Raw genomic sequence first — 26,501 nt, 5'->3', positions numbered from 1 at the left:
GCTCTAAAGGGTAAATTGCATGTTGTGTAAATCATACCTCAATAAAGCTGTTTAAACAACGTAGTAACCAGCTCCAAAAAAAAAAAAAAAATCATACTGCAGGAAATAGAATGCAGGGTCAAGGACCAATGTCCCTCTTGTTCATTATTATTCTCTCTACCCTTAGAGCAATGCTTGTCACAAATGAAGTACTTAACGAAATAGAAAGGAATGAGAAAAGCAGCAGTGTAGGAAACCTGCATTTCTTTACAAGAAAATAGCAAGAGTACAAATCTATACTATTCAGTGTTACCAAGAGTTAGACACAAAAACATCTCCATTTTTATTCAGACATATAAACTACTAATAATTAATTTACCAAGTAAAATTCTGAAATCAGATTTTCATAATAGTTGCCATTTATCAAGTGCTTCTGTTCCAGGAATTTAACTTGCATTAATACATGTAATCCACAGAACTACCCTATGAGGTACACATACAGCTCATCATTATTCATGAATCTGTATTTGTGAACTCACCTACTTACTATTATACAATGTATTTTCAACCTCCAAATTAATATTCACAGTACTTTCACAGTCATTCGCAGACGTGCAGAGCAGCAAAAAATTTATTTTGCCCACACACACATTCCCAGCTGAGGTCAAACAAGGGGATCCTGCCTTCTGCTTTCAGCACTCATACAGAGATGACCAGAAGGTGAGGACTGTAGGGGAAGTCCAGTGTGGCATGTTAAATCAAACTGAATTTGGCCTGATGATGCCCCTTCTACTGAGACCTTACTTAACCAACTGCAACCTAATTTAATACATAAACCAACAGAAAGACTAACTTAGAGGAGTATACTTTCATAACAAATAGCTGAGTCTCAGCTAGTCACAGCAGCCAAGCTTCAGTCAATCACAGGCTGCCTGCCAACTGATCACACTATGTTCAAATAAGGTGAATGTCCAAGCTTAACCAACTGAGTTGTTTCTATACCTCAATTCTGTTTCCTGTCCACAAAGGCTGCTTGCCCACTTTGCAGAGCAGAGCTCTCTGAACCTCTTCTAGTTCTGAGGACTGCCCAACTGGTGAACTGTTTGCTCAATTAAACTCTGTTAAATTTAATTTATCTAGAGCTTTTATTTTAACAAGTGCAAGAAGCTCCAGCTCTCCAGAGTTTAGGCATTTAAGTCACTTCCAAAAGTCAGAAGGCTGATAAATGGAGGGACTGTATAAGCCAAGCAGTTAAAGGACTTGAAGAAGTTGATGGCTGAATCAATAAAGAGTAGTTAATAAGCCAACAAAAGAAATAAAATGAAGTCATAAAAAAGTATTCAATCCAAAAGGCAGTGGGAAACTGAAACAAAGAACAGATGAGACTGAAAAGAAACAAGATGACAGATTTTTTTTTTTTTTTTTTGAGACAGAGTCTCACTCTTTTGCCCCGGCTAGAGTGAGTGCCGTGGCATCATCCTAGCTCACAGCAACCTCAAACTCCTGAGCTCAAGCAATCCTACTGCCTCAGCCTCCCGAGTAGCTGGGACTACAGGCATGCGCCACCATGCCCGGCTAATTTTTTCTATATATTTTTAGTTGTCCAATTAATTTCTTTCTATTTTTAGTAGAGATGGGGTCTCGCTCTTGCTCAGGCTGGTCTTGAACTCCTGAGCTCAAACAATCCACCCGCCTCGGCCTCCCAGAGTGCTAGGATTACAGGCGTGAGCCACCGCGCCTGGCCAAGATGACAGATTTAAACCTAGCCTTAGTGGTTCCTCAAAAGCTAAACATAGAATTACCACATGATCCACTGATTCTACTTGTAGGGACATACCCCAAAAAATTGAAAGCAGGGACTAAAAGAGATACTTGTACAACAATGTTCCTAGCAGCATTATTCACAATAGGCAAAAGTATCCAAACAAAATGTAACATATTATACATACAGTGGAATATTATTCAGCCTTAAAAAGGAATGAAATTCGGACACATGTAACAACATTTAAAAACATTACGCTAAGCAAAATAAGTCAGACATGAAAGCACAATTAAATGATTCCACTTATATGAGGTACCTAGAATAGGCAAATTCATAAAGACAGAAGGGGAGACAGAGAGTTAGTGTTTAATGGGTAGAGTTTTTGTTCCAGATGATAAAGAAGTTCTGGAAATGGATAGTGATGATGGTTATACAATATGGTGAATATACTTAGTTCCACTGGATTGTACACTTAAAAAGTTAAAATGGTAAACTTTGGTTATGCATATTTTACCCCAATAAAAAAGGGGGGCAGAGATTGTCAAACTGTATAAAAAGACAAGAACCAACTGCCTACAGAAAATTCACTTTTAATACAAAGACGCAAATAGACTAAAAGTAAAAAGATAGAAAAAGATATACCATACTAACATTAGCCAAAAGAACTGGCTATCTTAATATTAAATAGAGCAGATTTTCAGAGCAAAGAATATTACCGGGGATAAAGAAGGTCTTTTCATTAAAGAAATATATTCATCAAAAAGATAGAATAATTCTAAGCATTTATGTACCTAATTAAAAAGCTTCAAAATGCAAGAAGCAAAGCCCAATAGAACTGAAAGGAGAAACTGACAAATCCAAAAATGATAGAGATTTCAACATCCGTATCTATAACTGATATGTCAAGGAGACAGAAAAAAAAAGTATTATTCAAGTCTTCTATATCCTATCAATCAGCATTAATAACATTGACAGAACACCCAACAACAGCAGTACATCCTTTTCAAGTCTACGTGAAACATTTACGGAGACCATACTCTGAACCATAAAACAAGTTTGATAAACTTTAAAAGGATTCAATTTATGCAAAGTATACTCTCTGAAAAGAGAATTAATTAGAAATCAGTAACAGAAAAAAATATCTGGACAATCCTCCAAATATCTGAAAATTAAGTAACACTGTTCTAAATAACCAATTCAGAATATATTTTTAACTGAATGAAAAGAAAATACAACATGTCAGTATTTGTGGCATGTTGCTTAAATAATATATAGAAGGCAATTTACAGCACTCGACACCTATATCACAGAAGAAATGTCTCAAATAAATGACCTTAGCTTCTACCTTAACAAACAAGGCAAAGAAAAGCAAGCTAAGTTCAAAGTGAGCATAACAAAGAAATAATAAAAATAAGAGCAGAAATCAAAGAAATAGAAAACAGGAAAATACAGAAAATTGATGAAACAAAAAGCTAGTTATCTGAGAACAGTCTAGCCAGACTGATAATGGAACAAAAGAGAGAAGACAAAATTACAAGCATCAGGAATGACAGAGGTGACATCACTACAGATTCTAACAATATTAAAGAGTTAATAAGAAAATACTATGAACAACTTTATATCAACAAATTTGACTTAGATGAAATGGACAAAATCTGTGAAAGATAAAACTATAAAAGCTCATCCAAAAAGAAAACAGAGGAGCCAGGCACAGTGGCTCATGCCTGTAACCCCAGCACTTTGGGAGGCAGAGGTAGAAGGATCCCTTGAGGCTAGGAGTTCAAGCCAGCCCGATTAAGAGTGAGATCCCATCTCTATAAAAAATGGAAAAATTAGCTGGGCACAGTGGTGCACACCTGTAGTCCCAGCTACTTGAGAGGCTGAGGCAGGGAGATTGCTTGAGCTCATCTTCCAGAAAACTAAAGAAGCTATGCAACTCAATCTGAGCTCAACATTATTCTAACATCCAAACTAGACAAAGACATTACAAGGATGCTACAAATATCTTCCATGAACACAGATGTAAAAATCCTCAAAAAACTTTAGCAAACTGAATTCAACAGTACATAAAAATAATACAACATGACCACGTGGACTTTATCCAAGAAATGTAAGGTGGGTTTAGCATTTAAAAACCAATGTAATTCACCATATTAGAAGACCAAAAACAGAAACCATAAGATGAACTAAAACTATAAAACTTCTCTAAGAAAACACAGAAGAGCTTAGTGAGCTTGGCTTTGGCAAAGATTTCTTAAATACAACACAAAAAGCTGAAATGTAAAAGAAAAAAATCAATAAATCAGACTTCATTAAAAATTCAAAATGTTTGCTCTTCAAGACACTGTTAAGAAGTAAAAAGGCAAGCCACAGATTAAAAGAAAATATTTGGAAAAGATATATCAAACTAAGGACTTCTATCTAGAGTATGTAATAAACTCTACATTTTAATTAGACAAACGACCCAAAGTAAAAATGATCAAAAGAGCTGAAAAGACACCTCACCCAAGATTTTATACAGATAGCAAATAAGAACCTGAAAAGTGGCTCAACATCATTTGTCATCAAGTGCACAAGTTAAAACCACAATAAGGGAACACTACTTTTGAATATCTAACACTAAAAAGACTAACCATACAGTATGTTGGTGAGGAAGTAGAACAACTGCAACTCTTATATACTGCCGGTGACAACGTAAAATAGTGTAACTAATTTGGAAAATAGTCTGATAGGTTTTTCTTTTTAAATAATCAAACATCTACCATACAATTTAACCATTTCCTAAGTCCTTTTCCCTAAAGAAATGAAAGCATATGTCTACACAAAGACTTGTTCACAGATGTTCACAGAAGGTTTTTTGTAACTGCCAAAAAACTGGAAACAATCCAAATGTTCATCAATTAAGCGAATGAATAAACAAAATGTAGTATATCCACAACATAGAATACTATCTAAAAATAAAAAGAAATGAACTATTGATACATGTAACAACCTGGATGAATTTCAAAATAATTACAGTGAATAAAAGTAACTGAGCCAGGTTAAAAAAAAAAAGAATACGTATTATATAATTTCATTTATATAAAACTGCAGAAAATGAAAATGTATCTATAGGGTTAGAAAGCAAATCAGTGGTTGGAAAAGACGGGTGGCAGGTAGGGATGGGAGAGAGAAATTATACAGGGACAGAAGGAATGTTTTAGAGGTGGAGGTGATGTTCATTGTCGTGGTAGTGGTGATGGTTCCACGGATGTGCACATTGTACTAAACCGTACATTTTAAATATGTGCAGTTTATTTTATGTCAGTTATTCCTCAATAAAGCTGCAAAAGGAAGAAAGGTTGGGGGAGGGGAAAAGAACAATCAAAAATAAGGGTAGAAAAAGAAAATAAAAATAAATCAGTGTAGGAGGACTGGTAGCCACAGTTTGAAAAGGGAAGAGAAAAAGACCAAGAAATAAAGAGCATTCCCTAAAATTGAAGAACACAAGACTTAGACTCAAAGAGTCAAACAAGTTCTGATCAAAATGTTTTTAAATTTCAAATAAAATCTATACCTAGGTACGTAACTATGAAAGTTTACACTGTCAAGGATAAAGATCTTTTAAAAATTCAGAAAGAAAAACTGATCAACATAAATGAATGAAAGCAGAAGAGCATAAAAATTAAGAGCATGGCCTTCCTGGTTTCCACACTGGCTACAGCATTTGTTAGCTGAGTGACCTTAAGTATGTTACTCAACTCTTCTGTGTTTCAGTGTTCTCATCTGTAGTAGCAGTAGTAGTCATGTGGTTGTTCTGAGGATCTAACAAGATAATATCTGTAAAGGGCTTAAAACAGTGCCTGGTTCATAGTAAGGCGATTCGTAAGTGCTGGTTAAATAAATAATTCACATTAACACTGAACTGTCATCAGCAATACCAGATGACAGACTACAAAAGATCAATGCTTTCTAAGTTTTGAGGAAAACAAACTCAAATTCTATACCTAACTAATGATCATTAATGTATATAAAGGCAGAATGGGGATATTTTGGGGCCTACAGTGACTCAGAAAACTCACATCCCAGAAAGTATTTCTTAAGAATTCAACTGAGAATAAAAACTAAGGAAGGATTTAAGGCAAGAAAGATGATGATTCAGGAAACACTACCTCTCACTGAAGAAAGAAATTAAAAAAAAAAAAAAAATCTCAGGATGCAGCCTTGCAACAAGCCTAGGTAATAACCAGGTGTAACTGCAACAAAAATAAAGAAGACCCCGAGAAGGAATCTCCAAGAAGAAAGAGGACTTGACAGAAAACTAAAAAATAGTGTCTGGGTGGAGAAAAGTAGAAAGTGGAAAAAAGAAAGGCAACACTAGGAAAAAGACAAAAACTGCCCAAGAAACAGAATCACAGTACATAAACTGAATCTGCACAGTGACAATAATCAAAAATACTATTTAATTTTTCAGCTTTTAAAACAAATCTGAATAATCAAAACCCTGATAATTCTGGATGCCCACAATGTAAAAGTACAGCTGTCAAACTTGAGGTGAAGGTGAGTAGGGGGTAGAAAAACTAATGCCAACCTTAGAAAGTAACAAGTCAATGGATACTTTACACAGGTGATGTAATAAAAAATAAAGGCATATTACTTATAGTTCTTATAGAAGAAATGTAGGGATTTACTCTATTAGGAATATGGGGAGGGGCGGCTAAGTGACTAAATTCTATCATTGCTGGAATTCAATAGCTGGATCTAAAACTGACAATTCAAATATAAGCATCATATTTAGAGAGAGAACCAAAACAGTTAAAAGTGTATGTCTCTGGAAAGGAGAAATGGGATGGGAAGGGGTGAAGCAAAGAACTGTTGCTTCTTATTTGCTTAATCCATGAGCAAGTTCAATAAAGTTAGAGAAAAGTTTTACAAAGGAAAGAAATATTCAGTTTAGCCGTTTCCCTTTGAGAAAAACACAGGAAACACTGAGAATGTCACCAAAACAAGGCTTTTGGTTTCTCACTGGATAGAAGCCAAGAAAGTAAAAAAATCAAGACCTTACCAATCTACGCAAAAGAAATAAATTCACCGTGACAATCGAGTACGACCTGCGAAAACCAAGTAGTGAGGGAGGCATGATGTGTCCCTGAACCTTGCCAGCCCAGAAACTGTAGTAAGAGTACAAAATCGAACTCGGACGGAAGCACAGAAACGATAAAAATAAAACTCTAGAATGGCCAAAAGTCTACCTATACGTTAACTAACAACAAAAAGTGCACTGTTAACAGTGCATCCGATAATCTTGAAAATTTCAACAAGCAAGCGTGCTGTCCAGCTGTCGGGGCACATAGAGAAGGGAGAACTTATCAAACTTCCTTCTCGTCTTAGAACCTTCTAACATGTTGCTTTCAGAACAGGATCTAACAAGCGCAACAAATGGGCTCGCACGCTAGGAGGAAACCTTTTAGGCACGGATGGTAAACAAAAAGCTCGCCGCCGGGATTATTTCACAAGGCTGCTAAAGGCTGGAATCACCACCCGCACATCCCTAATCAGTTAACTCAGGTGACCAAGAAGATAGGGCTCAACATCCTTGGAGCCTCTTTAGAGACACAAAACGCGCGGTCCCGGGAGGAAACAAAGCCGTGGGCGGGGCCTTCCGGTCCAGGGAAAAAGCGGGCAGGGAGGAGCGGCCCTTCCGCGAATTTGGACGCTCCTCAGCCTTCGCACCGGCTAGGCCGCTCCCCAGGGCCCGGAATCCGAGTGCCCGCGTCCAACCGCGTGTTGAGCTGTGGCTGTCCGCGGGACTGGCAGGGGGGCGCGGACTCCCACAAGACTCCCTCGGGGCCAGGCGGCTGGCCCCGAAGGCCGCGGCCTAGACGCGCTGGGGCCCCAGGCCCCAGCTTGGCGGCTGCCTGGCGCCTCCTCACCTTTTCTTCCACGCAGTTGACAATGATGGACGGGTACTTGCGACTGAGCCAGCGGAAAAACGCCGGGACTCCCATAGCTGCAGCACAGCCGGAGGCAGTGGCCGGCCAGCGGAAGAGCGTAACTAAAGAGACAGGTCGGAGTGGCGGCCGCGGGTACCGGCACTTCCTCTCACGTGCGCGCCGGCGACCGGAAGTGATGTCACGGCGCCGCCGCCGGGGAAGCTGGGAAGGAGGCGCGGCTAGGTAAAGGATCCGCGGGGGAGGGCCCAGCCGGTTTGGTGGTAGGAGGCCCTGCGGCCCGCGGGAAGAGTAGTAAAAGCTTCGGCTTGCTGTCGGCGGTCCCAGTCCTGGAGCTCGAGACCGAGCGCGTCTGAGCCGCGGGGGTTTCCAGGCGACGTCTTCGCTGTCGTCCCCCGGGTACTCGCTTCCCCAGGCCTCAGGCTCCCCTGGCACGGAATCCCCGCACTCTGCAGGCCCCGAGGGAGGTCTTCCTTGCCCGTTTAGTCGCCTCTGATTAGGGAGACCATGTTTTATGTTTTATTTTACCTTCCTTTCTCGCCTGAAGAATCAAAGCATCCAAACTCACTTGTTACTTCATTTCCTAGTTTCTCCCGGTTTTGTGCCATAGAATGTACCCGGACTGTCAAACGGAGCATTTCAAAGAATTTTGCAGGAACAACGGCTGGTTTGCATTAAAAACTGACTTGAAATATTTACAGAATGGAATCTAGCCGACATTGAGCATTCAATACAACCTTCTGGCTACACTTAGGAGAGTAAAATAATTGCTAATATTCTCCATTTACTGAGTGCTTATAATATATTAGGGCGTTGACTAGGGGATTGTCTCATTTAATAATCACTGGAGCCTTCTGAGGGTACTGTTACCATTCTTGTGTAGTAGATGAGGGAGCCAAATTGTAGAGGGTTAAGTGGCTTATTCACAAAGCTTGTGTTTCAGTTCAAGCAAAGATCATTTAATCTGCCCTTGTTTTAACATGATACTTTATCTTTTGTTTTCTGATGGCTTCAAATGCATTTTTTTTTTTTTCAGCATGTGAAAGGAGAAGTCTGGAAGAGGAGGTATTTATGGCCATTTGCTCAAGCCTGAAAGTCTCTTTCCCTGGAATCCCCTCTTGGCTTGACAAATCACACTCAATCCTAAAGGCTCACCTCAAGAGGCCTCTATGAAAGTATTTCTCCCTGCTATTGGGCAGGCAATATTTATTGCCCCCTCCTCTGTGGTCTGATGACACTTGGTTTAAACTGCTGGTGTGCAAATTAGGGAAGTAGTTATCCCATATTTTACTTAAGGATAGCCAAAACTATTCCAGAGTATTATGTCTATGGTGAAATTCCTGCTTTACGTGGAAATTGCCCCTCCCTCCTCCTTAAGTATATGGTTCCCTTGGAAAGTTCTGTGTTCTTACAGGAACATACACACTATAGGCAGGGGGTGCAAGGATAGGCAGCTGGCTGAGTTGAGCCATTCAGAATCCTTACCCAGCATTTTTTAACTTTGAGCAATAAGGAATGTAAGACTGCCCTTCCCAGATAGGTGAAAGCTGAAAGATAAGAATTAGGACTTGTTGGCAGACTGCAATGAGAGAAGCAAGTGTAAGTCCCTGGTTCTAGCTAAATCCCTCTCTTCCTGCAATTTGATTGGAAGTCTGTCCTTTGATTCAGTGAGCCAAAAAAATTTCCTTTTGCCCTAAGCTGGCTCGGGCTAAATTTCTATCCCTAACAAAGGAAAGAGAGGCCCAACAAACCTGTAATAAAATTTGGGGAGTGCACAGCTAACTCTCCTGGGTGGTGAAATTGGTTTGCATAGAAGAAGTACAAAAATCGGAGTTTTGGGCACTTAGAAAAGGGAAGGATGAAAGGAAGAGAGAAGAAGGAACTTGAAAGGTGGCAGCAGTATATAGACTAAGTGTTGTGACGCCTGCCCCAGCCCAGTGTGTCCAGTAAAGTCTGTTAGACTCAGTCTTGATATGGGTTTCTCTTGTAGAAATTGAAGAAAGTTAGTCTCATGTTGAGGTCACTGTGGTCTGGAACCATAGGGCTGGGCAACGTAGCAGAACTCAAGAAGCAGAAGAGGTGAAGAGAATTTATTATTGTTGGAAATTAGCAGGAATATGAACCAGACTTTGGACTTTTGCAGGCTGAGAACTCAGGTTTTGAAACATTTTGGCTAGATCTCAAGGGGCCAGAGGAAGACTCTCAGCTGATACCTGGATTACAACTAATGGGAAGAATAACATGAAAAATATACAATATATAGATACTAGATTTCCATGCATATTCATTTTTAAGCCCTATTAACATTGTAATTATCATAGAAAAAAATCTTTGAATTTTTTTGCCTGTAATTTTTTGTCTGTGGATTATCAAGTGCTTCCTTTCCCTGTAATTTATCCTTACAAAATTCATTGTGAATAACCTGATATATTTAAAATAGTAATTGTGATGGTTAATTTTATGTGTCAACTTGACTGGGCCATGGAGTGCCCAGATATTTGCTCAAACATTATTCTAGGTGTTTCTGTGAGAGCATTTTTAGATGAGATTAACATTGTTAATCAGTAGAATAAAGGAGATTGCCCTACATAATGTTGGTGGGCCTAATCTAATCAGTTGAGGGTCTGAAAAGAACAAAAAGATTGACTGTCAACCAAGAGGGAATTCTCTAGCCAACTGCCTTTGAATTTTCTCTGCCTTCCTGAGTCTTGAACCTGCTGGCCCACACTGAAGATTTGGATTTGCCAGTCTCTACATATGAGCCAAAATCCTTATAATAGATTTCCTTCTCTCTGTCACTTTATATATTCACATCCTGTTGATTCTGTTTCTCTGGAGAACCCTGACAACTACAAATTCTGGTACTAGGGGTGGTGTGGAACCGAATCTCAAGGATGAATTTTCTGAATTGGTTCTGGAGTTTCTGAAAATGACTCTCTAATATTTTTAAAGAGATGAATGCCTGTTTCCAGTAGTTAAGAAAGCAGTGATAGTCCATGGCATGATCAGGTAATAGAAATACACAAAATATCACCATAAGATACTCCTAAGCAGACACTTTAAAAAAGCATGGATCTGGGTGACCATGTGTATGATACTTTCAAACATATTTGTAAAACTAATGAGTATAATGGGATTGGCTAGTTGTTCCTAAAGTTGCTGGACAAAGTGGGAAAAGAAAAGGATGAGCTCAGGGATTCCCAGCTCAAGTACAATATAAGTGACCTGAAAGCGGCTATGTTCGCCCTATCTCCTATAACTGCAGGGCTGAGATTGCTGAAAATCAAACTCAGACTCTCATCCTGTAAATGGCTGAATTATAATGCAAATTGAATTCTTGGCCTTAGAGATTGTCTACTCTTAAAGTGAGAGCACTGATTAGGAAAGAATAGGATCACAAAAGTTGGAATGGGGACATATGGGAAGACCTTGATGGTACTGGGGATATTGAGCCCCTAAATTCTGATGAGTCTTCTTTGCCAGTAGAAGCAGCCTCTCTACCCCCAGTAGAAGTGGCGTCTCCAACCCTGCCTAGGGGATTAACCTTTCATTGCCTGAGGAATCTGTAATGACCTCTCCTGAGGCAGTTGCCTTGCAAGGCAGTGCTGATTTGCCTGAGAACCCACCCCCATCACTCCTCTTGACTTCTAGAACTATAACTAGACTCAAATCCTAGTAGTCCCTAAAGGTTAGATAGAAATTGTGATCCCTGAGGTTCACTATACTCCAAAAGAACTACTTGAGCTTTCTAATTTGTATAGCAAGAAATCCAGGGAATATGTGTGGGAATAAATATTAAAAGTGTGAGATAGAGGTGGAAGAAACATAAAATTGGATCAGGCTGAATGTATTGATGTGGGCCCATTGAGCAGAACTTCTGCATTTAATGTTGTTGCTCAGGGAGTAAGGACTCTAACTCATTGGTTGGTTGGCTGACACATGTACCAAAAGGTAGGCCACCGTAAAGTTAGAAATGACAGGCCTAGTTTGGCTTACTGTAGTGGAAGAGAAAATTCAGGCCTGGTTTACAAATGGTTCTGCATAATATGCAGGCACCACCTAAAAGGAGAGAGCTATAGCACTAAGCTCCTTTCTGGGATATCCCTGAAGGACAGTGGTGAAGGAAAAGCCTCCCAGTGGGCAAAACTTTGTGCACTGTATCTGGTTATTCATTTGCATTGGAAGGAGAAATGGCTACATGTGTAATTATGTACTGATTCATAGGCTGTGGCCAGTGGTTTGGCTGGATGGTAAGGGACTTGGAAGGAACATAATTGGAAAATTGGCAAAAAGGAAGTCTGGGGAAGAGGCATGTGGATAGACTTCTCTGAATGGGCAAAAAAGTAAACATTTGTTTCCCTTGTCAGTCCCACAAAAGGGTGACCTCAGCACAGGAGGATTTTAATAACTGGATAAGATGACCCATTCTGTGGATAACAGCCTCTTTCCTTAGCCACCCCTGTCATTGCCCAGTAGTCTCGTTAACGAAGTGGCCATTGTGGCAGGGATAGAGGTTAAGCATGGACTCAGCAACATGGACTTCCACTCACCAGGGCTGACCTGGCTATAGCCACCGCTGAGTACCCAGTCTGCCAATAGCAGAGACCAACGCTGAGCCCCCAATATGGCACCATTCCCTGGAGTGATCAACCAGCTACCTGGTGGCAAGTTGATTACATTGAACTATTTCCATTGTGAAAGAGGCACCTTTTTGTTCTTATGGAATAGACGCTTTGGATATGGATTTGCCTTCTCTGCATGAAGTGCTTCTGCCAAACTGCCAGCCATGGACTTACAGAATGCCTTATCCACCACCATCTATCCACTCTTGTGAGAGCTGTATTCTGTACAGCACTGCTTCTAATAAAGGAACTCATTTCACAGCAATGAAGTATAGCAGTGGGTCCATGCTCATAGAATTTATTGGTCTTATCATTGTCAACGGGGAAAAAAAGACCAAACTCTGTAAAGTAATTTTAAAGAGATTTACTCTGAGCCAAATTTTAGGACCATGACCTGGAGCCACGCCCAAGAGGTCTTGAGCAGTGGACTCACAGAGGTTGGGTTACAGTTTGGTTTTATACATTTTAGGGAGACAGGGGTTACAGGTGAAGTCATAAATCAATACGTGGGAGGCATACATTGGTTTGGCCCAAAAAGGTGGGCCATCTTGAAGGGGAGGGAGCTTACAGGTTATAGGTAGGTTAGAAGATTCTTTGGCCTGTAATTGGTTAAAGACATGAAGTTTTGTCTAGAGGCTTGGAATGTTTTAACATAAGGAGCTCTTTATCAGAGATAAGCCACAGGACATAGATTTGTTGTGTAAATTGAGGACCTGCAGGTTTGTCTTACATACCCTTAGGCCTGTTAATGGGTTAAAAAGGATGTCACCAAGAAGGGAGGGAGGCATGATAAGGCATGTCTGACCTCCTTCCTCCTGGCAGGCAATTTAGTTTTAGGGTATTCCTTTGGCCACGAGGGGGTCCATTTAGTCAGCCAGTGCGGGGCGGGGGGGTGAGCCTTAAACTTTTATTTAAGTTCACATCATGTTCCCTACCATCCTAAAGCAGCTGGCTCCGTAGAACAGTGGAATGGCCTTTTGAAGACTAAGTTAAAATGCCAGCTAGGTGGTAATACCTTGCAGGGCTGGGACAAAGTTCTCTAGGAAGCTGTATATGCTCTGAATCCGAATCTGATATATGGTGTTCTTTATCCTATAGCTGGGATTTACAGGTATAAAAATCTATGGGTAGAAACCACTTACTGTTACCTCTAGTGTATATTTAATCCTCCAAACTTTGTGTTGAAATTTGATCCCCAATGTTGGAGGTGGAGTGTAGTGAGAGGTGTTTGGGTCATGAAGGCAGATCCCTTATGAATGGCTTGGTGCCATCCTCATGATAGTGAGTGAGTTCTCACTCTTAGTTCTCATGAAAGCTGGTTGTTAAAAAAGAGTCTGGTACCTTCCCCTTCTCTCACCTCCTCTCTTGCCATGTGATCTCTGTACATGCCAGCTTCTCTTCCCCTTCTATCATGAATGAAAGCAGATTGAGGCCCTCACCAGAAGCAAATACTGGCACCATGCTTCTTATACAGCCTGCAGAACCATAAGCCAAATAAACCACTTAAAAAAAAATTACCCAGCCTCAAATATTACTTTATAACAACACAAAAGGACTAAGATGGCCACTAGTAAGATACCAGAGACAAGCCATATATTTGTTGTGTAAATTGAGGACCTGTAGGTTTGTGTCTTGTATAGCTTTAGGCCTATTAATGAGTTGCAAAGGATATCTCCAGGAAGGGAGGGGGGCATGATGAGGTGTGTCTGACCTCCCTTCTCAAGGCCAGCAACTCAGTTTTAGAGTATCCCCTTGGTGGGATCCACTCAGTCGGGGTGGAGGCAGCCTTATAATTTTCTTTTAGTTCACATCTTTATGACATTGCCTTCCATTGAAGTTGAGGGATTTGCTGACATGAACTCAATTCAAATCTAAAATGAACCTTAGCCTGTTAGGGAGCTTCATTGCTTTGGAATCAGAGAAACTCAGGGTCTAGTCCTGGGATCTTGGGTGTGGTGGTTAATTTTACATGTCAGTTTGGTTGGGCCATGGTCCCCAGATACTTCTGTGAAGGTGTTTTTTGGATGTTATTAACATTTAAATTGGTGGACTTTGAATAGATTACCCTCCATCGTGTGGGTGGCCTCATCTAATCAGTTGAAGGCCTTAGAAGAACAAAGACTGACCTCCCCCGAAGAAGAATGGATTCTGCCAGCAGATGCTACTCTTCCCCAGGCCTCCAGCCTGCCCGGCCAACCACATCAGATTTTGGACTCACCAAGCCTCCACAATTGTGACCCAATTTCTGAAAATAATTCTCTCTCTCACATTCTGTTGGTTTTGTTTCTCAGGAGAACCCTGACTAATACATTGGCAGATGCTTGACTTCTCTAACTTCCGTTTCTTTACCTGTAAAATGGAGATTATAGACTTCATAGGGTTTCTGTAAAGATTCCATGATACAATGCTCAGAACATAGTCCAAAACATGCAAGCACCAGGAAGCATTAGCCATTGTATGGTTATCTGTTGTCTTCCACACTGTTTGCTTAAACAGGGCTGCTGCCCACTCTCACCTTCCAGATCACTCCCTGACTCATCTGCACATGGTATTATGTCTTACATTATTTCCTATTTCCTATGTGAACATTCTCTTGCCTCTAATACATCAGGAAAAGGTAGGCTTTGCTACAATAACAAGTAATCCCTGAAATCTCATTAGCTTACCATGGGTGGTGTCAGGCTACTCTCTAGGGATGTGTTCCCTGTGGTAACTCAGGGATCCTCCTGCTTTCATGCTATGGTTCTGTCAGCTCAACACACAACCACCATCGTCACTACCAAAAGGGAAGACAGAGCAGGAGGGCTGTACAGGATGTTTTAAGGGCCAGGCTTGGTGGTAGCTTGTATTACTTCTACTCACATCCACTTGGCCCAAACCCAGTCACGTGGCCCCAGCCCAACTACAGAGGAGACTGGGAAATATAGTCTTCCTGAGTGCTCAAGAATTGGAAAAGGAAATAGGATTGGTGAGCACATGGCATTGTTCTGCCACACTCCATCAGGTGCAAATCAAATAACTAAATATCTATCTAAGATCCATAACCTTTGCTATGTATTTTGGGCACCATAAGCAAAATAAGTTATTGCCCTCAAAGAGCCCATCGGGAGCAAGAACAAGATATAATCACAAAGTATGAAATATTAATAATTAAGTCACAGTTTGACCAACAATAAGTCTTCCACTGCAGCATATCATTAAAATTCCAAGTGGATTGCATAGATAATAATTGCTACAGACATTTAGAAAAAGTAGAGATCTTTTTAACTAATGGAATCATCAAAGATGACAGGGAGGAAATAGAATCACACTGAGTCCTGAATATTGATAAGATTTGGCTGGAATAAAGAGGTATAGAAGGAGACGCTGTGAGTGCCTTGGAGGCAGGGATGTGTCTTTATTTATCTTGTGGCAGGTGTCTAGTAGTTTCTCAATAAACATTTTTATTGAATTGAATTCTTAGAGCAGTAGCTCTTAAAATGTGGTCCAGAGACCCTATGGGTCTTGGAGACATTTAGGGTGTCCATGAGGTCAAAAAAATTTTCATAATAATATTAGGATGTTATTTATCCTTTTCAATCTCATAAGTGGTGAAATTTTTCAGAGCCTCTGTGGCATGACATATCACAGCAGATTGAATCAGAAGCAGATGTGACAATCCAATTGCCTTCTATCAAGCTAGACATTGAAAAGATTTCCAAAAATGTAAAATAATGCCAATCTTCTCATTAATTTTTTTCCTTTGGGAAAATATAGTTATTTTTACAAAAATGTTACCTATGGTAACATGTTATGAGTTTCTTATTATTATTTTTAAGTGAATCAATGAATTAGTATTTTTAAATTTTCTCAGGTTTGATTTCTAACATAGTAAATATTGATAGATATAATCTTCTGAAACAAAAGCTCCTTGGAGTCTTCAATGATTTTTAAGAGTGTAAAGGAGTCCTGAGACCAAAACATTTGAGAACCTCTGTCTTAAAACACAAAGCTAGAAATGGAATCTACAAGTTTCTCCTCCTAGAACCCATCCAAAGCTAATTTTTCAAATTTATAGGGTTTTGATATATTCAGATTTTGTCACAAATGTTCCTTGTTTCCTAAAACAATCTGCAATCATTATCATTATCGCCAAGTATAATTCACAGGTACAAATGAACATGACATTGGTGAGCAAATACACAAAACATGTTTGTTTATATGCATTCCTATCCTCTTTGAGCTTCAGAATGTTGCTCAGAAATATAGGTACAGAAATGTGATACAGAAATGTAGATAATGGAAAGATGCATTTTTAAGGCTCAATAAGTGCACATTAATAAATATGGTCAGAAAGCTTATTTAATTCTAAACTTTCTCAATCTATGCTCATTCCTTAAGTCAACCAAAAACATAATCATGAATAGTGTATCCTAAAATGTGTGAGAAAGAGGTTCTATGGCCAAGTAACTTTGGGAACTCTGGGTTAAATTGAACTTAGCAGGCTGCATTTATGCAACCATCTTAGAGCGTTTTTGATCACCCCATTTCTAAATTTCTCAAACCATAAAAATCCTTTTTTTTGCAAAACATTTAGTGGGCCTTGCATCCTTCCAATACTCAGGGAAATGATGCTGTAGATGCATTGGTAAATGATGCAATAGGTGTATAAATGTACATAAGCTGCTACTGACATATTTAGCTTGTTTGGGCTGTATGTACCTAGATTTCAGATAACAGGATGTGATGAAAACCATAAATCTAAATCCATACTTGTTATTACATGGATTTAGGTGACAAATACCATGCTTTAAAACATAACCCCAAGTGATCAAAGGCTGCTAGAACATCATTCGCTTATAAAGCAGGTACAATACATCCTAGATCCAACCCTACGAAAGGATCTTCCTACATTTCATTCTCTAATGTGACATTTGAGAAAATTCTGGCAGATTTCTGTTTAAGGCCACAGGTTGTATTGTCTCTTAAAGGAAAAGACAGGATGTTGACAGAAGCCATATGTTTCAAAGAGTTGAACAGTAATAATTCCCTCTGGGGGTATAAATGGAAGAAGCTGGATGGAAAAGACCTTGTTTAAAGGATAATAAAGCGTAAAGCACTCTGAGAAGTGTTGAACATAAGACCTCAACCCTACAAGCTGATAAGCAGGCCCAGACTTTTATTTATAGTGACATGAGTGACATTTATCTTCCTTCACTAGAACCTGTAATCCACATGTCAAGGTGTGTCTTAAATGGAGACCTGATTTCTGGTCAGAGTTGGCAGGCTTCGAATACAAATGTGACTGCCCTGGCTGAAGATCCTGATTGGAAAAAAAAATCCTTGAGATGAGAAATCATCAGATAACTATATCGATTCAATTTCAATTTGCCTCAGAGAGGATGTTGCCTAAAGAGGGTCTTGGCTTTGTGATAGAAGTTATAATCTGTCAATTAAAGTAGGCATGGAATGAATTACTGAGGGGTTCACAAACCTCAACATCCCCATACTTATTAATAGTTTCTAAGTACAATCATGATAGAATCGTATATGCTCTTTAGTACCCTGATCGTTAACCCAGTCCAGTTTTAGGAACTGAAAGTCAAGATGAATCAAGGACAGCTAGCTATGGAAACTGCCTGGCTGCTATAGTTAGGGACTATGGGAGATCAGGGTAGAGCAAGTATTCTCTTAAGGAGCTTGTCTCCTAGGTAATGAAATAAGGCATAAACACATTTAAAATTAAATAGCTATAAGCAATTTGAATAGCAGTTGAAAGGGGGAAAAAGCCATAATTATTTACAAATAAACAGAACTTACTAGAATAGTTCAAAAGAGGGAAAGAAGAAAAGGTTGCTGTGGGTGAGGAGTCAAGCAAGAATTTGGGAAGGCAATGGGATTTGAAACCAGTCTTGATGGAAGAGGGAGACAAATAAGACTTTCTCTAAAATGGTATATCATTCATTAACTGCAGGCTCTGGTGGTCTCACTCTTCCGCTTCTCTCTGTCTCTTTCTCCCTCCCTCCCTCTCCTCTACTTCTTGTCCGTATGCTTCTTTGGACACTTCATTCATTCTCCCATCCATTGTTCTTAAATGCAGGGCCTTTCATCATAGATCTGCTCCTCAGCTTCATCCTCCCAGGCTGTAAACACCTTAAGGGAATCTCTTTTGTTTCCTCCTCTTTGCCTTGTGTAAAGCTGTGCCCAAATATAGTTCTCTTTTTTAACCAATCAACTTTATTTTGGTATAATTTATACACATCGAATTGCATCTATATGGTTCAATGAGTTTTAACAAATGTGTGCACTTGGGCAACCACCACTACAATCAAGATGTAGAATTCGTTTCATCACCCCAGAAAGGTCCCTTGTGCTCCTTTGCAGTGGAAACTCCTTCCCTGTCTCTGGCCTCAAGTAACCATTGATCTGGTTTTTGTCCCTACAGATTAGTATTTTAGAGTTTCAGACCACTTGTAGTCTTTTGTCTAGCTTCTTTTACTTAGTGTAATGTTTGTGAAATTCTTTCATGTTGTGTGCATCAGTAGTTTTTTTTCATTGCTGTGTGGTAGCTCATAAAGATGTCCCACAATTTGTTTACCCATTCACCTGTTGATGCCTATTTGGGCTATTTCCAGTTTGAATAAAGCTGCAATGAACATTCATGTATAATACAGGTCTTTTTGTGGAAACACATTTTTATTTCTTTGGACCAAATACACAGGAATAAGGATTGCGTGGTAGGTGTATATTTAACTTTGTAAGAAACTACCGAACTGTTTTCCAAAGTACTTGTACCATGTTATCTAAATATATGCTTGATGGTTCCATGTTATCTAAATATATGCTTGATGGTTATAGGAATGGCCTCCGCAAGCATTACTGCCATTGTCAAAAACCGTGGAAGCCTCTCTTGGAATTCACGCTTGTGAGTCTGGCTTCCTTGGCTTGCTACCGTCTGCCCTGATTTCACTTTTCAGACTTTACCTTCCACTGATCTGGTGAGGGCTTACCTCCCTCACTCACCGTTGGAACTGCTTGCCTATCCACACCTGGGCCATATGTAAGTGTCAGTGCTTCTGGGGCTGCAGATGGACTTATGCTAGCCCAGCTCTTCTTTTTGCCTGACTGTCCACGTGTTCTATGACATAAAATTACCAGCCAAAAGCTCAGGGTTAGGGCTTAATGGGATCAGGGTTAGGCACAACAGTGTAGATATGTGACTCATCACATTCTCAAGACAAATTTCACAGACATTATTAATCTTGGAATTTTGTCTCTAAGGAAAGCCATTCCAAACATGTTTCCAGGATTTTAGCCATCCTTTTTTTTGAGGGGAGGGGAGTACAGAGGACATTCTCTCTTACAGATTCAGTCAACAAACATTTAGTGAGCATCTGCTTTAAGCAAAGCTTTATGGGAGACACAAATATATAGTGTCTCTGTAGGGTGGATAAAAGTCACTGCAGCAGTAAAAAAAAGGAAGAAATTTGCAGAGGCTCTCAGAGAGCCTAAAGTAACTAAGCGGACTGATGCGATTGTAACTGAAGCACAGACTGGAAAATTGGAATGTATGGTTCATGACAATTACAAAGAGGAAGAAAAAGAAAAATGCAACCCACTCTGTCTCATTATTCATTCATTCCTTAAGGGAATAACTTGCTTCATCCATTTGGGGATGATGAATTTGAATGAAGCCTATGCCTATTAGAAGCACCGCCATGAGCAAGATTTGGTTCCATAAGGTCTCCTAGGCTCAGCTTGTGGTTTCTTCAAGGTAACACGAATCATGAAGATGGAAACAAGGATAGGAGAGGGCATGGGGGGAGAAGAATTATGCATTTTTAACATCATTAATAGCCAATTTTGCTTAGTAAGACAATGATATCAATTTGAAGGAGAAAATACCTTAGTAATTTAGTGTACAAAGTATGCAAGCACCGTTTCTCATTTCTTCCATTTTTTTCAATCCTGATTTGCACTGTTCTGAAAATCCCCATGTTCTTTTCTGAAATGAATCTTCCACCTGGACTAATGTGTATCTTTGTCCAAACACGTGTTACTTAAATAGAGTCGTTCAAGAAACTTGAATAAGAACTAAAACATGGAATTGGACACTTGTGTTATGCAAAAATGAGTCATTATCTGGCTTCTGGCTGGCAATGTGGGAGCTACTCATACTCCAGAATTTAGTACTGCATAATACGAGAATGTCTTAAGTTAATTAATGCTCTCAGAAATGTAACAAACGCAAGGATCAAAAAGCTTTTTTTCAAGTGAATGGCAGGAACATGTTTCTATCTTCTATTATGGAATGAGTTGCTTAAAGAAAACTGGCTTAGAAATCTCCACCTTTTATAGAGAGCACTTTAGCCTATGATTAGGAAAAAAGGGGATATTATGGTGCCAGAAGACCAAGAATATTTTTTATGTGGCTGACCCACCACCAGAGGTAAATCGAATGACCTAAAACTCTAAAGAAAATGCATTTCTCTTCCGTCTAGTGCAAAGAGAAATAAAAGTGTGAGCCTGACTTTCATTGTCCCATTCATGGAGTCAGTCTCATTTCTGACATTTCATTTGTTTCTATCCAACAGCACTGCCAGGCTAGGAACACTCCTTTCCCGAAAGATGCTGCACTGGAGGGAGGAGGCAGCCCTTCTGCAGACGGCTAAGAGCCTCAAGCTCTAGCTAGTGACCCAAGTCACGTGGCCTGGCTTCTAAACCTGCTGCCGTGTGGCCATGAATAAGCTTGTCATCTCCTTTCGATACCACCGCCCTCACTCAGAAACAAGGAGCTAAGCCAAGTCACCTCTAAAGACTCTTCTGGCTCTAATAGTTCAGGGTAGATGCTCTCTTCCTCATCTGAATGCCTGTGACATTTGTGATCTGCATTTAACACTTTGATATAAACTGTCTGATCACCACTCATGTCAGCTGTGTGGGCTCCTCTTGCCTTCCCGGAGGCATTCAATTCATTTACTAACTTTCAACAAATACTGACTGAGCAGCTGAGTGCCAGACTCAGTTGTAGGTGCTGGGTCTTCAGCACAAAGTGCCTGCTGTCCTAGAGTTTACAGTCTTGTTGGGGTGGCATTTGCGGGTGAAAGAGAGACAGCAAATGAGTGGAAGGGCCAATCTGTCAGGCTGTGACAGGCTATAATAGGTGCTATGAAGTGAAAAAAAAAAAAAACAAACAGGGCAAGGGAGTGACCCCGGGGTGGGGACTCCATTTTCGGGCCAGGGAAGGCCATTTTTCCATTTCTTAAATGGAGGTGTAACTGATATACCATAAAATGCACAGTTCTTTAAGTGTTCAATCACTGAGCTGTGCCAATTGTACGGACCTGGGTTGGTTCTAAAACATGTCTGACAATTCTGTGACATTGTTCCCATCATTCTCACTGTTCCCATCCCTTCCCTTGAATGTGGAGTGGACTTAGTGATTTGATTCCAATGCATGGACTGTGGCAGAAGGGACATGATGTGATTTCTGAGACTAGGTTGTATGAGGCAAGACCTCTTCCACCTGGCTCAATCTCTCTCTCCCTCCTCACCCACCTTCCCTGTGCCTCTCCTTAGGACCCATTCACCACTCTGTGAGGAGACCACATGTAGGTGTTCTGGCCAACAGCCCCTGCTGTGGTCCCAGCTGATGAGTGAATAAGCCTTTGGATGATCCTAGCCCCAAGCTTTCAAGTTTTCTAGCTGAGGCCCTTGACATCACAGAGCACACTGTCCCCACTGTGCCCTGTCCAAGTTCCTGTCCTGCAGAAATCTTGAGAGACAGTAAATAGTTGCTTTGTGCAACTAAGATTGGGGGTAGTTTGTTATGCAGCAATAGATAAGAGAAACAACATCCATGTAATTACTATTCAAAATATTGAACATGTTATCACCCCAGAAAATTTCCCTGGGCCCCTTCTAACAAATTCCCCCCTCTGCCCAGAGACACCTGTTTCTTATTCTGCTGGTATTGTTTTCACTTATTCAAGAGAGGGAAGGCCCTTTGGAAAGAATCCTTTTCGATTAGATACCTGAAGGGAGTGAGAAATGATTCATCCATGCAAAGATCCATGGGACCTAGGCAGAGGGAACATCTGATGAAAGGCCCCCAGACAGGAATGTGACTGGCGAGGCTGAGAAACAGCAGAGACTAACATGGCCTGAATGCAGTGAGTAGGAGAGAGAAGCTCGGGGAGGGTGCAAGGATCAGATTAGGTTATCTTGATGACCACAATGAGGAATTTAATTTTTATTCTGGATGAGAGGAGAAGCTATTGGAGAATTTTTAGGACTTATGTTTTAAAAGGAAGTCTCTGGAAGTTATGTGGGGAATTATGGGCTGGTAAATGTGGAAACAGAGAGACCTCTGTGGTGAACTAAAGATGACCAAGGTTGTGATTTAAGAAATCTGCAGCTTCCCTTTCAGTGCCTGGAATGCTCCCGCTCAGAACCCAGCCACCATGCTGTGAGGAAGCTTAAGCAGTGATGTGGAGAGGCGAGGCCCAGGTAGAGGAAAACCAAGCCTCCTGGCTAACAGCTCCAGCTGAGCTCCCACTGGGTGGCCATCGCCAACTGCCAGCCATGGGAGTGAAGCCGTACTAGACCTTCCAGCCACCCAGCACCCCAGCTGTCATCACATGACATTGCAGAACTGCCCGATCAACCCACAGAATCACGGGAAATAAAAAATAAACTGATGTTGTTTTAAGCCACTAAAGGTTGGGATCATTACATAGAAACAGATGACCGAGACAACCTGTTAGGAGACTGTTATTCTGGGTGGGAGATAATGGTGGCTTGACCTAGGATAGTAGGAGTGGAGGCAGTGAGGAGAAAGATGACAGGATTTGTTATCGTGGAGTAAAAGAGAGAGAAAACACAAGGATGACACCAAGAATTTAGGCCTTAATACTTGAGGAGTAGACTTGTCATTTACTAAGACAGGAAGAATAACAGAGGAACAGGTTTAGGGGAGAAATCAAGGATTCAGATTTGAACATGCTAAGTCTGATATTCCAATTAGACTTCCAAGTGGAGATGTTGAGTAGACAGGTGGATCTGTGAGTCTGAAATCCAAAGGAAAAATTTGGGTTGGAGACTTAATTTGGAAATCAGCAGCATGTAAGTGGTATTTAAAGCTACAAATATGGACACAGTTACTTTGGGTTAGTGTTAAAAAGGAAGAGGAGTTCTGAGGACTGAGCCCCGAGATACTTAATATTTCAAACTCAAAAAGATAAGGAGAAATCTCAAAGGAGACTGAGAAGGAGCAGCTAGTGAAATGGGAGGGAAATTAAGAGCATGCCCTGGAAGGCCAAAGAACAACATGCTTCAAGAAGGGAGTAAACAACTCTGTTCAATGCACCCAATACACTTCTTGAGTGCCGATAGGAAGGTCACTATTTCTACCAATCATTTGATATTTGTTGAAACTTTCTCTGTGGCTGAGTATGCAATTGATATTTATTAATGTGTATTCTGCAACGGAGTGGTACAGTATTCTATTCCCTTTCACCTTCCCCCATGAGTGGAAGCAGCCTGAGACCCTCACCACAAGGCGATGCTGGCACCATGTCTCCTGTACAGCCTGCAGAACTGTGGAGCCAAATAAACCTCTTTTCTTTTCTTTTATTGTTTATTTATTTATTTATTAATTTATTTATTTTAGAGCCGGGTCTCACTCTGTCACCCAGACTGGGGTGCAGTGGTATGATCAGAGCTCACTGAAGCCTCAAACTTCTGGGCTCAAGCACTCTCTCCAAGTAGCTGGGATTATCAGCATGAGCCACCACATCCAGCTAAACCTCTTTTCTTTATAAATTACCCAGCTTCACGTATTCCTTTATAGCAACAGTGAATGGAGTAAGACAGAGATATCATGCTCCTTTATCCCTGACTATCTGATCACATTTTCTAAGAACAAAGAAATTCATTTACACAAAACTCCTGTTCAATGATCAAAATCAGGAAAATTATTGATACAATGTTATTACTAAACATTCTATGTTGAAATATTGTCCTTTGTTCCAGTAATATCCTCTAGAGCAGTTTTTCCAGTCTAGGAGCCACACAGGATCACACGTGTACACTGAGTTGTTGTGACTCTTTAGCCTCCTTCAGTCAGGGTCTGTTCCTTATTCTTTCTTTGTCTTTCTTGACCTTAACATTTTTAAAAAGTACAGGTCAGTTCTTTTGTAGGATGTCCCTCAACATGAGCTTGTCTGATATTTTATTGTGACTAGTTTAAGATTACATATTTTGGGGAGGAATATCAGAAAAGCAGTGCTGCTCTCTTCTTAGTGCATTGTAGGTCGATATGTCCCGTCACCAGTGATGCTAACATTGATCTCTTGGTTAAGGTGGTGTCTGCAATGTTTTTCCACTGGAAAGTTACTATCTTTCTCTTTGTAATTAATGAATAATTTCAGAGTGAATATTTTGAGAATATGTAAATATCCTGTTCTTAATCAAATGTTCATGCACTGGTTTTAACATCCATTGATGATTCTTACCTGACTCAATACCATTAAATGGTTGCAAAATGGTGATGTTTCTCACTCCGTCATTCCTTCCCCATTTATTAGTTAAATGGGGAAGAAGGGAAAGCTCTCCTTCCCAGTAGAATGCCAACTAATAAGGTATAATTACTATATACAAACAGACATATATTATATATATAATATACTGATAAGCTATATGTATACAAAGGCTGTCCAGAAAGTATCCAGCCATAATTTTCATAACGTTTCATATTACATGACTGGATGCTTTCCAGAAAGCCCTTGTATATACTTTATATATATATAGTAATCATTATACTAAATAGTATAATGTAATATACTAATGTGTACTACTATATAGACACACGTAATATATAATATACTAATAATGCATATGTACATAGACTTTATATAAAGTATTCATTATTAGTTGGTATATATGTTAACATATAGTACATGTGTGAGTAATAACCATGGACAGATGGATTATTTCATTTATGGGTTATAATCCATTACTGTCATTATTTACCTTGATTTATTTTGATGCTCAAATTGTCTCAAATTTGGTCAGTGGGAGCCCTTCAAGTTAGTTCCTGCATCCTTTTGATATGTTTCCAACATTTGTAGAGTATGTCCTTTCTTTCTGACACAATAAGATGTTCCAGACTTATCTTGAACTTTCCCTGCCCCAGCACTGGAATCAGCCATTTCTCCAAGTTGCCCTGGAAGTCTCTATGCTCCGACATAAAATTAGTCCCTACATAAAGTTCTAAAGTGCCCTGACTGCTCCAGTGAGATATCCATTAAGCTACCCATCTTATTATAATATAACCTTTCCTTCAGCACTAACATTCCATATAAAATTAAATTTTATCTTATTTAATTTTATTTTGTAATAATTTTTTATACTATAACACATTGTGAAATTATTATCTATTATAAGGAGAGATTTTTGGCCACGCATGATGGCTCATGCCTGTAATCCTAGCACTCTGGGAGACTGAGGCAGAGGGATCACTTGAGGCCAGGAGTTTGAGACCAGCCTGAGCAAGTGCAAGACCCCATCTCTACAAAAAATAGAAAAATTAGCCAAGTGTCGTGGTATGCACCTGTAGTCCCAGCTACTCCTAGTTAGGAGGCTGAGGCAGAAGGATTGCTTGAGCCCAGGAATTCGTAGTTGCAGTGAGCTATGATGACACCACTGCACTGTAGCCTGGGCAACAAAGTGAGACCCTGTCTCTAAATAAATCAATATTATAAGTGAATGAATGACTTTTGATGTTCTCCGTATGTTTAAACATCTTATGAAATTTAGAATAAAATATAATATGGTTTCCTAGCTTTTGTTTTTATGCAAAATGAATAATTACAGCCACATTATGGGGTAAGTAATGTGGAGTACTGATTGCATTAGAAAATGCATTCCGAGGGTAAAATAACCAATTTATAAATGGACTTTGGAAGATAGGATATTTATAAGATGGGTTCAAAGGTAGTTGAATGAGTCTGTGAAGTTTAAATTCTCCTTTGCTCCTAAAATTCTTTTGCTTCTATTCATCTATGATTACCTTTAATTGGAAACCAACTCAAAGCTCAACTCTTGCAGTTGGTGACAAGTGTCATTTTAGCACATGACTCAGCATTTGTATTCCTTTCCATGTTCTACTAGGAGTCAGTTCAGAAAATATCTGTCAAATGAACCCCAGAGAGAAAAGGGTTTCCTAAC

At 39.9% G+C, this 26,501-nt stretch overlaps 1 protein-coding gene across 1 annotated transcript in view; it reads right to left on the bottom strand.

The window, feature by feature from the left end:
* Positions 1-7,842, bottom strand: part of XRN2 (5'-3' exoribonuclease 2) — an 84,054-nt gene extending 76,212 nt beyond the window's left edge. Inside the window, exon 1 of the mRNA XM_012657204.1 lies at positions 7,654-7,842. Within this exon, the coding sequence (XP_012512658.1) occupies positions 7,654-7,728 (75 nt within the window). The 5' untranslated portion in view covers positions 7,729-7,842. The remainder of the gene's footprint in view (positions 1-7,653) is intronic.
* Between the last annotated feature and the right edge of the window lie 18,659 nt (positions 7,843-26,501).

This window comes from Propithecus coquereli, unplaced genomic scaffold (genome assembly GCF_000956105.1).
Source record: "Propithecus coquereli isolate 6110/MARCELLA unplaced genomic scaffold, Pcoq_1.0 Scaffold533, whole genome shotgun sequence".
NCBI classification, from domain to species: Eukaryota; Metazoa; Chordata; class Mammalia; order Primates; family Indriidae; genus Propithecus; species Propithecus coquereli.
The sequence above is the reverse complement of the archived record's forward strand: the minus strand, read 5'-3'. Positions and strand labels throughout refer to the sequence as shown.